Source organism: Otolemur garnettii, unplaced genomic scaffold, assembly GCF_000181295.1.
Source record: "Otolemur garnettii isolate 467f Iridium unplaced genomic scaffold, OtoGar3 scaffold00043, whole genome shotgun sequence".
NCBI classification, from domain to species: domain Eukaryota; kingdom Metazoa; phylum Chordata; class Mammalia; order Primates; family Galagidae; genus Otolemur; species Otolemur garnettii.
The window spans coordinates 4,102,307-4,116,514 of record NW_003852438.1 but is presented as its reverse complement, the minus strand read 5'-3'; the positions used below and the strand labels follow the sequence as shown (position 1 = coordinate 4,116,514).

The window sequence follows — 14,208 nt, the reverse complement described above, 5'->3', positions numbered from 1 at the left end:
CAATGGTACATTTCAAAACTATTAAGAAATGAATATAATTGAGATGAATGTGTTACTTAGTTCAATGTAAACATTTCACATTGCATATTGAAGCAGTACCCTGAACTCCATAAATGCATCAATGTACAATGTTATGATTTAATAAAAAATATATATATATATAAAATAAAAAAACAAAGAAAAAGGAAAGGAAGGAGGAAGGGAGGGAAGAAAGGAAGGAAGGAAGGAAGGAAGGAAGGAAGGAAGGGAGGGAAGGAAGGAAAGGAAGGGAAGGAAGGGAAGGGCGGACCTGAAGCACTAGTTCTCTGGTCTCCACTTCTAAACTTCCACATGATATGACTGGGTACTTGTGGGAGGATAAAAACAGTTTTGAATCAAGAGTCTTGGCTTCAAATTTCAATTCTGACTCACACTAGCTTTGAGATTGTTAACTAGCGTTCCTTAACCAGTGTTTAATTTCCCGTGAGTATTTTCAAAGGAATACAGAAAACAATGTGTATAACAGAGATTTATTGAAAGTATTAAAGATAAACAATACATAAATGAAAGTTATTTTCCTGAGGCTTATTGTTACTGTTCTTGGTACTTTTTCGTTTTCTTTGAGTAGGTTTCTGGAAAAGAACAAAAAGCCAAAAATGCGATATGGATTGACTGTGGAATCCACGCCAGAGAGTGGATCTCTCCTGCTTTCTGCTTGTGGTTCGTAGGCAGCGTAAGTATTCACGTTCCCTAAGCCAAACTTTTTAAAATGGGGCCCAAATCACCTGTTTCAGAATCCATTGAGCTGTTTAGAACGTTTAGACCACTTTCTAAAATTATTGACTCAAAATCTCCAAAGGCGAAGCTTGAGAATCTACAATTTTCACAAGTTTCCCAGAGTGGCTTAAGTTTGAGAACATGACTTCAAGCATTTAAATCACCCTACATATTGTTGGTCTTTTCCTTTCTACATTTCTATCTGGGGTTGAACATTGGAAAATAATTAAGAAGTTGTATGCTAATTATAATTTGTGTGCTTTTGAAGAAAGGACTGAAGAAACTACCTAATTTGGGTCTTAATTGATTTCTTGTTCTTTTGGTTTTAAATCCAGACATTTTGGGGGCCACATTCTGCCCTTGCAAGTTGAATATAAAGTACAATGCTATAGAGCAGATCGTGTCTTCCCATATGACATAATAGGGGTTTTATCACTGAAGAAGGTTTTGGCATCAAGTGAGACAAATGGTGTGTCATAAAAGTAAAAAATATAATGACATAAATCTTGATGATAAATTAAGACAGTCCAAATTCTGCTTCAAATCCTATAAAATGGACATACACGTTCTCTACATTGATTTGTACAAAGGGCCATTGTCAGGAAAAATAACTCAGAACATGTGTCCTCCTGCTAAAGGTTATTGCAGTCTTTGTATTCACAAACACACAATAACAGAAACAGATGCATTAGGAAATTTAGAGATGGCCACTTAGATCTTTCTTCATAAACGAGGTAGATCAAGGTAAAACTCTTTGTGCCTTTCCTGGGTCTTGACATCTCAACATTCCTCCCCATCTTTATTTCCCTGACATCTTCCCTTCCTCACTGTGAGAGCAGCCGCTCCCTGAGTCTACTGGAAAGTTCCCAATCACCACTGGTACTAATTTCACTAAATGAGAATGGTTCCCAGTGTCTAGATTCTTAACACGTGCTAGTCATCTGATGATCTGGAACCTTGTCCGAGGTGGGTAGTTTGATTATTTTAGATAATGAAAGGAGCAGCAGTTGGTGGAGAAAAAAAGGTACAAAGCAGGAGAGAAAGAATATTTATTTTCCATTCCTTTGCTTAACCTGAAAAAGGACAGAAGGAAACTCCAATTCACACTGACTCTCATTTACGTTGGTGAGGTCATCTCTGATTGCCGTCCTTCTCAATGTGACCCCTCTTCCCTCTTATCACACGTCCTATCTTCTACTCCACCTACTTGCTAAATATCTGTAGGGTTATTTATTCCACAAATACTTACAAATGTTCTATGAGCAGTTTGTGGTTCTAGACCCTGGAAATATAATGGGGGAATAAGATACACCTTAAGGATCTTATACTTGGGTATTTTGCTGATGCAACCCAAATTGTGTAGCCCAAATGAAAATAATCAATAATTTTAATGAATATACAAGAGGCTCCATTCTTACCTCCCTAAAACTAATCCAGATCATCTGACTCTCATATGTCTCAAACCACTATAGGAGAAAAAGTAAAATAACATGTTTTACTCTAAAAAAAGTGTCTGAGTTGGCTCAGCGCCCACAGCACAGTGGTTACAGCACCAGCTGCATACACCAAGGCTGGCAGGTTCAAACCTGCCCAGACAACCTAAACAATAACAACTGCAAGAAAAAATAGAGCAGAGAGAGGAAGAAGGAGGGAGGAGTGAGGAAGATAATAGTAGAGAGAGGGAAGGAGGGAGAGAGGTGGGGTCTTGGTGTGTGCCACACCTTTTGGGGGCAAGACGCGATTATAAGAGGGACTTTACCTAACAAATGCTATGCAGTGAAACCTGGTTTCTTGTACTCTCAATGAATCCCCAACAATAAATTAAAAAAAAAAAAAAAAGCTGGGTGTTGTGGTGGGCACCTGTAGCCCCAGCTACTTAGGAGGCTGAGGCAAGAGAATTGCTTAAGCCCCAAAGTTTGAGGTTGCTGTGAGCTGTGATGCCACAGCCCTCTGCCAAGGGCGATGTAATGACACTCTTTTTCAAAGAAAGAAAGAAAGAAAGAAAATGTGTATGAGTAGATGTTCTATTTTAAAAGTGAGGTACCCGGCACCCAAAGGCAAATTAAAATCTTAGCTTTTAAGTCTGTCACTCCCTTTAAGAATTCAATAAGGATTTCAAACATCTTATGGTTCAGCTTCAGCCAGGGGAAATCTATAATACTTCACCTTGAGAAGCTTGAGGCTATTTCTTTCCATCCCTCTCATTCATGTCCTCTTACAGCGGTTCTCAACCTGTGGGTAGAGACCCCTTGGTAACAATGAAAATACATCCTGCATATCAGATATTTACATTACAATTCATAACAGTAGCAAAATTACAGTTATGAAGTAGCAAAAAAATAATTTTACGTTTGGGGTCACCACAACATGAGGAACTGTATTAAAGGGCCACAGTATTACTGTGTTTCCCTGAAAATAAGACCTACCCCCAAAATAAGCCCTAGCAGGATATCTATGCGTTTGTTAATGCATTTGTTAAATATAAGTCCTACCCTGATAATAAGACCTAGTGATGGGCATTTCAGTGCAGAGAGCCCCTGAAAATAAGCCCTCGTGTGTCTTCTTGAGAAGAAATAAACATGAGACAGTGTCTTATTTCCAGGGAAACACGGTAAGAGGCACTAGGAAGGTTAAGAACCATGTGACTTAGGAGGCCAAATAAGATCCATTCTATTGCTGCAAAGGCACAGGGGCTGTGACTGACTTGGGCATAGCTGCATCACCACAGCCAAAACCCAAAACAAAGTCTGCCACATCGTGGGATGCCAGTGAACAACTTGCTAAGTACTTTTTCTGCTAACTGGTTTTTCTGAACCTCTGTTCTGGAAACTTCTCATCTAAGTATACACAAAGTTGGAACTCTGCAAGCTCAGGGCCTTCCTGGAATTCTTTCCCTCTGCTGCTCCTCATCTTAGCTGACAGGGCACTTGTTAAAAACACTGCTTCATGGTAGCTCCGTGAAATAGATGGGCTGTTCTTCCTTTCACATCACCACGTGTCAGGAGGCCAGGAGGCGTGGATCAGGGTTCTTCTATCCGGACACTGCCACTGTTCTCCTTCTCTGAAAAGTACATAATCTGGTTGTACTCTTACCCTTCCTTGTTGCTATCATACATTGACCTGCTGATAATTTCCTGGTATCTGGGATGTGATTTTTTGATCATTCTGAGTGAATTCCAAGTCCATTTCCAAAAGTCATCAAACAAAACATCTTCAAAGTTTCTTAGTCTCTGATCTTCTAAACCTTACCTCAAGTCCACTTTAGCAAATTTCTCCTATGGCCAGGCTCTGGACCCCAGAAGTAACATTTTCACTGATTTTTAGATCCAGAATATGGCCACAGGAAAGACAGAAAACACCTAACAATCTGATTTCTTAACCTCTTCTCCTTCTGTTTCTCTCATCCCTCACACCTACTATGACTGTCTCTCCCCATGACGCTACTTTAGAGGTTTCCAGTCCCTGGATAAATCTCCATCCTTCTAACTTATTAGCCCCTTCACAGGAAGCTCTTCCTTCACCAGCTGCATTGGTCCCATCACAAACTCACCTGAACTCTCATTTTCCTGCTCCCTTGACCTTCCCTTCAAGAGACCTGACCAAACATCTCACATAATTAACCAACCTTTTGCTGAACCACCAGGTGCACTCTGCTATTATTTACAAAGTGACATTGAATTGTTGCTCTTCCCTTTCCAACTTATCACTAGTATTAGCTGTTTGAGGGCAGTTACCACCTCTAAAACTCAGGTGGTTCCCTGTAACCCAGTATATTGTTTAGTCCACATAGTTGATGCTCAATTCCCTGTTGTGGAATTTGCAACTTAAATTAATGCTCTAGTTTTAGGCTGAACTGCAACTCTGGGTTTCAGAGAGTACCTGAACAGTACCTACTGTTAGGTTAAATTCTTCGTTGTCCTTAGATAAGGTCCAGATTATACATACAGACATAGAGATCGGAGCAAAAACTATTTTTGCTATATTTCTAACAGTAATGAGAGTGACATTTTACTTTCAAATCTTCCACAGTATCTTATACATCTTCATATACCACTTTATTCTCTGTCAAATGGTTAGCGGTTAATTCCTGGGTAAGGATTATTGTCGTTCGGGGCCATATTAAAGACAAAAGAGGCTCAGCGCCTATAGCTCAGCCGCTAGGGCCCCAGCCAAATACACTGGAGGTGGTGAGTTTGAACCAACCCTGGGCTTGCTAAACAAAATGACATCTACAAAAAAAAAAAATAGTCTGGCATTTTGGCAGGCACCTGTAGTCCCAGCTACTAGAGAGGCTGAGGCAAGAGATTCATTTCACCCCAAGAGTTTGAGGTTGCTGTGATGCCACAGCACTCTACCAAGGGTGACAAAATTAGACTCTGTCTCAAAAAAAGACAAAAGTTTTATTGCACCCTAGGTAAAGAGCGAGGAAGAATTGGGATTGGGCAATCTTTGGCCATCGGCCCAGCTGATAGGAATCAGTCAAGTCATTCTCTCCTACCCTCTCATTCCTCACTTGTTTTTATGCTCTGCTCCCTTCCCCTCTATTCTCATCTTTCTTCTTTTTCTTTTATACAGCTGCTCCTCAACTTATGATGGGGTTCTGTCCCATTAAACCATTGTAAGTTGAAAATATTCTGAGTCAAAAATGTCTTTAATACATCTAACCTAACCTAACATCATAGCTTAGCCTAACCTACCTTTCCTGTGTTCAGAACACTTACATTAGCCTACAGTGGGGCAAAATCATCTCTACAAAACCTTCTTTATAATAAATTGTTGACTATCCTACATAATTTATTGAATACTATACCACAAGTGAAAAGCAGAAGGGTTACATGCGTAACTGTTCAAGAAACAGTTTCTACACTGTGTAGAAACTTGATGATGTGTATCACTTGGCATCATCATAAAGTCAAACAATCATTAAGTCAAACCACTTTAAGTTGGGGACCATCTGTCATAGGACAGTGATTTCAATTATGCCACTTGCCTTTGTTAATAAATCACACTTTCAACAAATAGTTATTTATTACCCTTTCCATGTCACTGGTAAGTCCTTCAGCTACTTTGGAAACATAAGGAGATGCTGTGTCAATAAAATAAGTTAATTAATTAATTAATTAATTAAACAAAATGGTGAATTTTCTGGTATGTAAATTATATCTCAATAAAGCTATTAAAAAATAGGCACCCTTCCTCTGGGATTGCAGCTATAGCCACACAGGAGGGGAGGGTTGGCCCATAGCTCAGAGTGCATTTCAACTCTCATCACCCCTTCTGTCTTCAGTCCTACTTAGTTGATGAGTAAATTCTGGGGCTAACATTCACCATCTCTCAGAGGCTAACGTTTTGCAGAAAGACTCTCACCCAATTAGAGGTAAAGATAAGAAGAAAATAAGAAAAGTGAAGCAGACAAAGAAACTCATCTTGCCACACCTATTAAAAGTACAGCCAACACTGTAGGAGTGAAAATGATGAATGCTTTATTATTCTGAAAGTAATAGGCCCTTTTACTATTTTCCTAAAAATGAAAGCTACATTATTATTGGAAAAATGATGCCAACATAAATTTACAAATTTGTGGCATAAAAATCTATTTAACTGGTTGTTCAACTACTTAAAGGACAGCGTCTGTCTATAAATTTTGCATTCTTTTCATAAAGCTTTTATTGCTGACCTATAGTAGATTAAAAAATGACTTGTACTTTTTCTTTCCTTTCTTTCAGATTTCATAAGCGTTTATTCATGGCAAAGAATTTTAATATGATTTGTGATTGTTTTAGGGAAACATGAATATAATATTTTAAAAATTAAAGGTAAAATGGTAAAGTTTTTGCTACAGATAAGGTAGAAGTTAGAAGACTTATTTTTGTTAATAATAAAAAAACTCCTTAATAATATCTTTTGAGTAAACTTTAAGGTAACAAACAATTGTAAACGCAATTAGATGTTTAATTAAACTGTAATCAAATTAAAATGTAGCAATATTGACACAAATGAAGATTTTGTTTTTTGAGACAGAGTCTCACTTTGTCACCTGGTAGAGTGGTGTGGCATTGTAGCTCACAGCAACCTCAAACTCTTGGGCTCTAGCTATTCTCTTGCCTCAGCCTCCCAAGCAGCTAGGATGACATGTGCCTGCCACAAAGCCTGGCTATTTTCAGATACCAGGCCAGTTTCAATTTCCTCAGTTCAAGCAATCCACCTGCCTTGGCCTCCCAGAGTAGGGTGACCAGACGTCCCACTTTTGGTGGACAGTCCTGCTTTTCAACAATTTGTCCCGGTCCCGGGGCATTTTATAAAAGTCCCGATTTTTGGAAAGAATGCACAAACAGGCATGAGAACAGGAAGGGAATATACAGTTTTCGGCTGCCATGTGGCTATTTCGCCAGAATATGAGTTTTATATTATTTTTGTTAATTTTATAATGTTAAACTGTAATAATAAATAATTGTTGAGAAGTGATTATCGAGAACTGCTTATCAAAGTTTGCATTGTTGTCAGGCCCTGCCCAGCCCGGTCCCTTGCCCCGTCATTTGCCCAGCCCCTCCCCCCCGGCCATGTTGTCCCGCTTTACAAATGTAAAAATCTGGTCACCATATCCCAAAATGCAGAGATTACAGGCATGCGCCACCTCGCCTGGCCACAAATGAAGATTTTAAATCAAAGTTTAGTCCTAGATGAAATGACTTAGCCAGTTAAAAATTGTCTTTGTGGTTTTTCTGCCTCTATATTTGGTCATTTGGGGGGTGAACTTCTCAGTCACTAGAATTTGGCTGCCTCTGGATCGTATAGAAATATGTACTCCTAAACCAAGGATGACTCTAAAGCAGAGAAGAGCAAGTTTCAGATCATGTGTCTTAGGGGCTCGTAGCTGGTACCTAGGAAAAGTCACCTGTGCTTTTAAAACGAAATGACCATATACATGGGAAATGCACTTGAATCTAGAGAAACCTGAGCTCCACAACAGGTTCTAAGGACAATGTTGAAAATATCATCTAACCATGTCTGAGATAGGACAAGGTTAGTTTAAGTTCTGATTAATATGGACTATTTTAAAAGGAGCTAAACTAAGTCTAGATTTTTATTTCCTTAAATCTTTGTAGTGGGCATTCTGACTCTAATAAAGACTTTTTTTTTTTTTTGGCCAGGGCTGGGCTTGAACCTGCCACCTCTGGTACATGGAGCCAGCACCCTACTCCTTGAGCCACAGACACTGCCCTAATAAAGACTTATTTGTTGTTTCTTAAGGAAAATATCGGAAGTTTATGGTTCTATCTTCTGCCTCCGTTAAATAGGAAGACTGTTAGGAACACGTGCATGGCATTATCCCCACTTGGTAGCAGAGCACCCTAAGTTCAGTCCTTTGAGGAATTCATATTCTTCCTGAAAGATAAATCTGCAAATCTAAACCTGCCAAATGACTTTTCAAAAAAATGGACTAAGCTAAGAAAAACCTAGATGTAATTAAATGTATTTGATTTTATTTGTAGGTAACCTATTTATATGGAATGAATGAGAGGTATACCGATCTTCTGAATAACGTGGATTTCTACGTTATGCCACTGATTAATGTGGATGGTTATGACTACACATGGAAAAAGGTAGGTGAAAGGCAAAGAAGAGAAAACGTGCTTGCTTTGGGAATATAGATTGAATGCAGGTTTAGTCATTCATAGAATTCTATTATCTTATTATAATTTTTAACTTATAATATGCATAATTTAAGACATATGTAATAGTAGGCGCAATTGTATAGTAAACACCTGTATACCCATCCCAAAGCTTCGAAGATAATTAACTCATGGACAATGAGTTAATGAGTTGTGTTTCATCTGATTCTCTACCCACTTCTACCTTACCCATACAATTTTAAAGCAAATCCCAGGCACTATATCATTTCATTAATAAATATTTCAGCATCTTTTAAAAAAATTCTGAATAAAATAACTATCATGCAATTATACTTAAAACTAACCATTTCAGAATATCACAAATAACCATTCAGCATTCAAATTTCTAATTGTATCATAACTTTTTAAGAAGTTTGTTTCCTCAATTCAGCATCTAAATAAGGCTCTTATACATTCTGATGGATTTATATGCCTCTAATTCTATTTCAATCCATAGAGTTTCTCTCCCATCTTTGCTCTTTCTCTCTCTTTTCTGTCTTGCAGTTTATTTGTCAAAGAAAAGAGCTTGCCACTATTTGGATTTGCTAACTGCACTGTCATGTTGTAATTTAACATATTCTTTGGTCTTCTGCATTTTCTAGCCTATCAACCTCAGGATTCATATAAAATTAAGTGACCTGAAAGTACAGCCCTTTCAAATCTAATTAGGACCCTCTAAAAACATAACTGAGTATATATAAATTTAGAAAAACCTACTTAAGTAGCACATATAAATAGTAAGGAGGTTGAGAAGAGTTGGAGTGACTGGAAACATATGGGATTATACAGGAATTGTGTCATGTAGAAGGTAATTATGCAGAAGAAGTAGAAATGGTGAAGGAGATTGATGAAAAGGTCATCTTTGGTGAGAGAAATGCAGGAGGCCAAAAAGTTTGTAAGTGAGGGTGAGCAAATGCCAAACTAAGTAAAAGAGAATTACCTTATTAGCATAATCCCTAACCCCAATTTAGTATTCAATGAATGACCAAATCAATAAACTGATATTATAGTAAATTTTTGTTTTAACTCGAATATAGTGGAATTCAGTCACTCTGTAGATGTTCACCTGCCTGAAGGGCACTATCTTTTGTATCTTTACCAATTATGTCCTATAGTTTGAGAACTTGATTTCCCCAAGGGCTAGTGTTGCTACCAAGCCACAGGCCTGGGGGCGGGGGTGGGGAAGGCTCAGAGGCCCAACATAGGGTTGGTGGGAGTAGGAGAAAAGGGGGCTATGTCATCCCAACCTCGGAAGTTAAATGAAGTCTGTGCAACAGTTTATGTGATCAAACTTCCCAGTTTGTCCCTGAGCCCAATGGAGAACTTGCATGATGTTTAAAAATCAGTGTCAATGGTGGAGGTGGGGGAAGGGGAGAGCAGAGAGAGAAAAGGAGGGAGGGATAGGGAAAGGAAGAGCAGAGAGAGGGAAGGAGGGATGGGGGTGGGGTCTTAGTGTGTGACACACCTTTTGGGGGCAAGACACAACTGTAAAAGGGACTTTACCTAACAAATACCAGTGTAACCTGGTTTCTTGTACCCTCAATGAATCCCCAACAATAAAAAATAAAATAAAATAAAAATCAGTGTCAAATCAGTACAATTAATGGAGCCACCAGGCTAGTGGTGTCTTCACATGTCCACCTCCCCTATTCTTCAGAGCATTGAATTCAATCTAAAGAGACCACTAAAACTCATGACTCATGGTGTTGAATCAAGACAGAGTTATTTTGATTTTCTTCTAAGGAAGAAAATTAATTTTATGACCCTGTGCATAAAATTAATTTAAGGGAAACAAACTAAACAAGAAGGTCCATAAGCCCCTATTGGAACCAAATGAAATTTTAATTTGTATAGGTCAAAACTAATCAAATACAGTAGAACCTCTGTACCTAGACCAACCAAGGAACTATAACAAATTGATCCACATACAGAGGTGGTCAACATAAGGAACTAGGCCTACTGTACTGATATGTACATGTCGTACATGTCTGGCCTGTGAAACTTAGGTCAACTACAGAGATTCTACTGTCTTAACATTTTATTTGGTTCAAACTAAAATAGTTTGAGAGGATGTGATTGAGACCTGGATAGAAATGGGGGCCTTGCAAAAGGATTACTGTGAAGACTGCAGTAGGATAAAGCCATCCAAACAATGGGGTCGAAGGAAAGAAATGTAACCCTGGCTGCTAGGACTTTCAAAGTCATATCTCTTCTTGAGACCAAATGTGACCATGCTGGTTGTCTGTTCATGATTTGTTTATGCAGGATCGAATGTGGAGAAAGAACCGTTCTCTTCATGGGAACAGTGGTTGCATTGGAACAGACCTGAATAGGAACTTCGCTTCCAGACACTGGTGTGGTAGGTTGTTTGCTTTATGTTTTGCACTGTCATCTCATTGTAAGGGTGATGCTCATAGAGAAAGGCTCATGAATTCTAATTAATTGCAGGGGAGGCCTATGTCCATCAGGGGATAATTTAAATAATGAATGTTTTAGGTAAATGTAATGCTATGAATGTTGACTAAAGTCAGCAAATCATTTCGACCACTGGTCTCTGCCTCTCACTGTTAAAATGAGGAGGTTGGATCAGTTCTTTAAGGTCCCTTGAAAGTTCAAAATTCTGAAAGTCTATTATCCAATCGTCATAAGGAAGTGACTTATTAAAAGTCCCACTTTAATAAACACCATTCATTATTAGGAAATGGAGAACCCGAAGTGAGGAAGCTTCTCATTTTTTTATTATTCTCTTTTATTAAATCATAACTTCGTACATAGGCTGCTCATTTTTAATTGCCCAGGTAAATCTACTTCTATGGTGCTTGAAAATAGTTTTCTTCTGTTTTCACTATTCACTTTTTAAAGTTCTTTATTTCATAAGTAATATATAAAACATGTAATGAAAGGATACAAAAATAATCTAAGAACATAAAAATAATGAAAATATTTTAAAAATGTATAAAGGTAAGCACAGTGGGAATTTATATTCCTTAATTTCAATGAATTAAAGCACACAGCCAGTGTTGGTTTAAGTAGCCAAGAACAGTTGCTCTCTCATCATAGTGCTACAAAACAAAACTATTTAGAACAATGAGCTTGCATCATCTACATTTTTGTGAGTACACATGGCTCCGTGGGAACTATGATGGAAATAAGCCATTGTACCCACAGAAACATCTTCTTCTCAATCCTTTGCTCTATGTGTACGTGAACCTACATATTTCTTTTAAAAGAAGTAAAAATTCATGATTTTGAACATTTCACCAATATCAAAACTTCACCACAAAGTACCTATCTTATTTCTTCTCCTCTAAGTTAGAAAACTCCGTGCAGGTGGGAACCATTGCCCATACCTGGTGCAGTGCCTGGAACCTGGAGGTTCCTCATCCAATATTAATTAAATGATTCTGTGAATGAATTTAGTTGCTCTAAGAGCTACAGACACAGTAGGAACAGAGAAGAAGGAGCAGATAGCCCTGACTCGGGCTCGAAAGAATCATGTAGTGGTTTTTCCCTGAGAGTCACCTTTAAGATTGTCTAATAAGGTGCTCGGTGAGACCCTCTGTTCTGTAGTACTATGAAATACAATATCACAGGAGGGGCAGGAAGAAAGGGTGGACTGACACCTACCTCCTGCTGTAGCTCTGAGAACTAGCCAGGGATACACAGAAGCAGCAGCTAACATGAAAAAGACCTGGATAAGTAGAGCTGACAATTACTCAGCCCTGAGCTGCTTGCGTACTTCATCTCCTAGGTGTCATTATCTACTTTTCATAGACGGAGAATCGCAGGCTTAAAAAGCTTAAGTTCCTTCAAGGGCACATAGGAGGCGGCAGAGCTGGGACATAGAGCTGGACTGAAATTCTTCTGATGTCTGACAATAATTCTTTACTTGTAATTCCTTTTGGAACTTCTTATTTTATCTTCAAGCCCTTTGGGTGCTCAATTTCACTTAAGCTTTTTCTTGACAAAGTCCGTGTTATCGAATTGGGATAGTCAAGTAGTCAAAATATGTTGTTATTGTCATCAAGAAATATCTCAGATCCCTCTTAGGTATGGTGCTGTGTTATTACACATGACAAGAATAAAAAACAAGCAACAAACCCAGGCAAGAGAAGCCTAAATAAAATAAAGGGTAATGGTAAGAAACTTTTTGCTGAGTGCCCCAGCATCTCTTCAGTACTATGGAAGACAATGAAAGAAAATTAAATTTCATCTCTTGTCCCTACATTTACGATGCTTTATGTAAAGGATCTTAAAAAGCACCTCATATATTAACAGGAAGTGACAGATCAAGCCTTACATATTTTAATGCTCATTTTACCTTCCGTCCATATTAAAGTGTGTTTGTGTTAGAGACGAGATTGGGGGCAAGGAGGATGTGGAGGTGGCTAAGTCTCCGCAGGCTTCTGTAACAAAATACCACAGTCTGGGTGGCTCAAATAACAGAAATATAATTTCTCACAGTTCTGGGGGCTGAAGTTTATGATCAAGGTGCCAACAGAGTGGGTCCCTCCTCAGGTCTCTCCTGTCACCTCGCAGATGGCTGCTTTCTCACTTTGCCTTCACATGGGCAATTTTCCCTGTACACATCCCTCCCTGGTGCTTCTCTCTCTGTGCTTACCCCCTCCTTATGACTTCATTTAACCTTGTCTCTTTAAAAGCCCTGTCTTTAAATACAGTCACACTAGGGCTTAGGGCTTCAACATATGAACTTCGAGGGGACACAGTTCAGTCCCCAACAGAGGGCACACAATCCCTAAGACAATGCCACTCATTTCCAAGTTATACTACGAAGTTTTCACAACTGGCATGCAATGGAAAACTCTTTATTTCTTTTCCTATGAGATTGTTCTGTTTTTAAAATTATTTTTATTGTGATACAGCATGTATAACATTTGCCGTTTTAACCATTTTTAATTATACAGTCCAGTGTTACCGCTTACATTCACAGTGTTGCACAACCATCACTATTATGTTTATCTCTTTCCAAAATGTTTTATCGTCCCAAACAGAAACTCTATAGCCTTTAAGCAATATCTCCATACTTGCCCCAGGCCTTGGTAATTTTTAATCTTTCTTTCTCTATGAATTTGCCTATTATAATTTATAGTGCTCTTGACTCCATATCCATAGATCGAAGAACGATTAAGCTGAGAGGGACCTGGTAGCCCAAGTTCCTCCTGGTACCGATGAGGCCCCTGAGACTCAGAGAGGTGAAGTAGTTTGACCAAACTGACATGGCTACTTAATGGCAAAGCTCAGTATCAAACTCAAGTTGTCTGCCTTATTAGGACTCTAACATGCTTGAAATCTCTAGACTGTCAGTCACAGAATGAGAATCTGAGGCTCACTGTCCAGTAGCTGCTAACTCCATGTGGCCTGTGGAGCACCTGAAACATACCTTTTCTGAATTGATACATGAGGTCAGTGTAAAATATACACCAGAATTTGAAGACTTGGTATGAAAAAAAGTAACAGAAAATATTTCTTTTTCTTTCTTTTCTTTGGAGACAGAGTCTCACTCAGTAGAGTGCCGTGACATCATAGCTCATAGCAGTAACCTCCAGCTCTTGGGCTTAGGTGATTCTCTCGCCTCAGCCTCCTGAGTAGCTGGGACTACAGGCGTCTGCCACAATGCCCGGCTATTTTTTGTTGCAGTTTGGCCGGGACTGGGTTCGAACCTGCCTCTCTTGCTATATGGGGCCAGCGCCCTACCCACTGAGCCATAGGCGCCACCCAGTAACAGAGAATATTTCATGAAAAATGTTCATATTGGCTC

General features: G+C 38.9%; 1 protein-coding gene across 6 annotated transcripts in view; it reads left to right on the top strand.

Moving 5' to 3' along the window:
* Positions 1-14,208, top strand: part of ZC3H13 (zinc finger CCCH-type containing 13) — a 152,982-nt gene that overhangs the window by 30,163 nt on the left and 108,611 nt on the right. For all 6 annotated transcript variants that reach the window (XM_023513718.1, XM_012805634.2, XM_023513717.1 and 3 more), the window contains exons 6-8: positions 608-712; positions 8,250-8,360; positions 10,695-10,788. In XM_023513718.1, the coding sequence (XP_023369486.1) occupies positions 608-712; positions 8,250-8,360; positions 10,695-10,788 (310 nt within the window). The remainder of the gene's footprint in view (positions 1-607; positions 713-8,249; positions 8,361-10,694; positions 10,789-14,208) is intronic.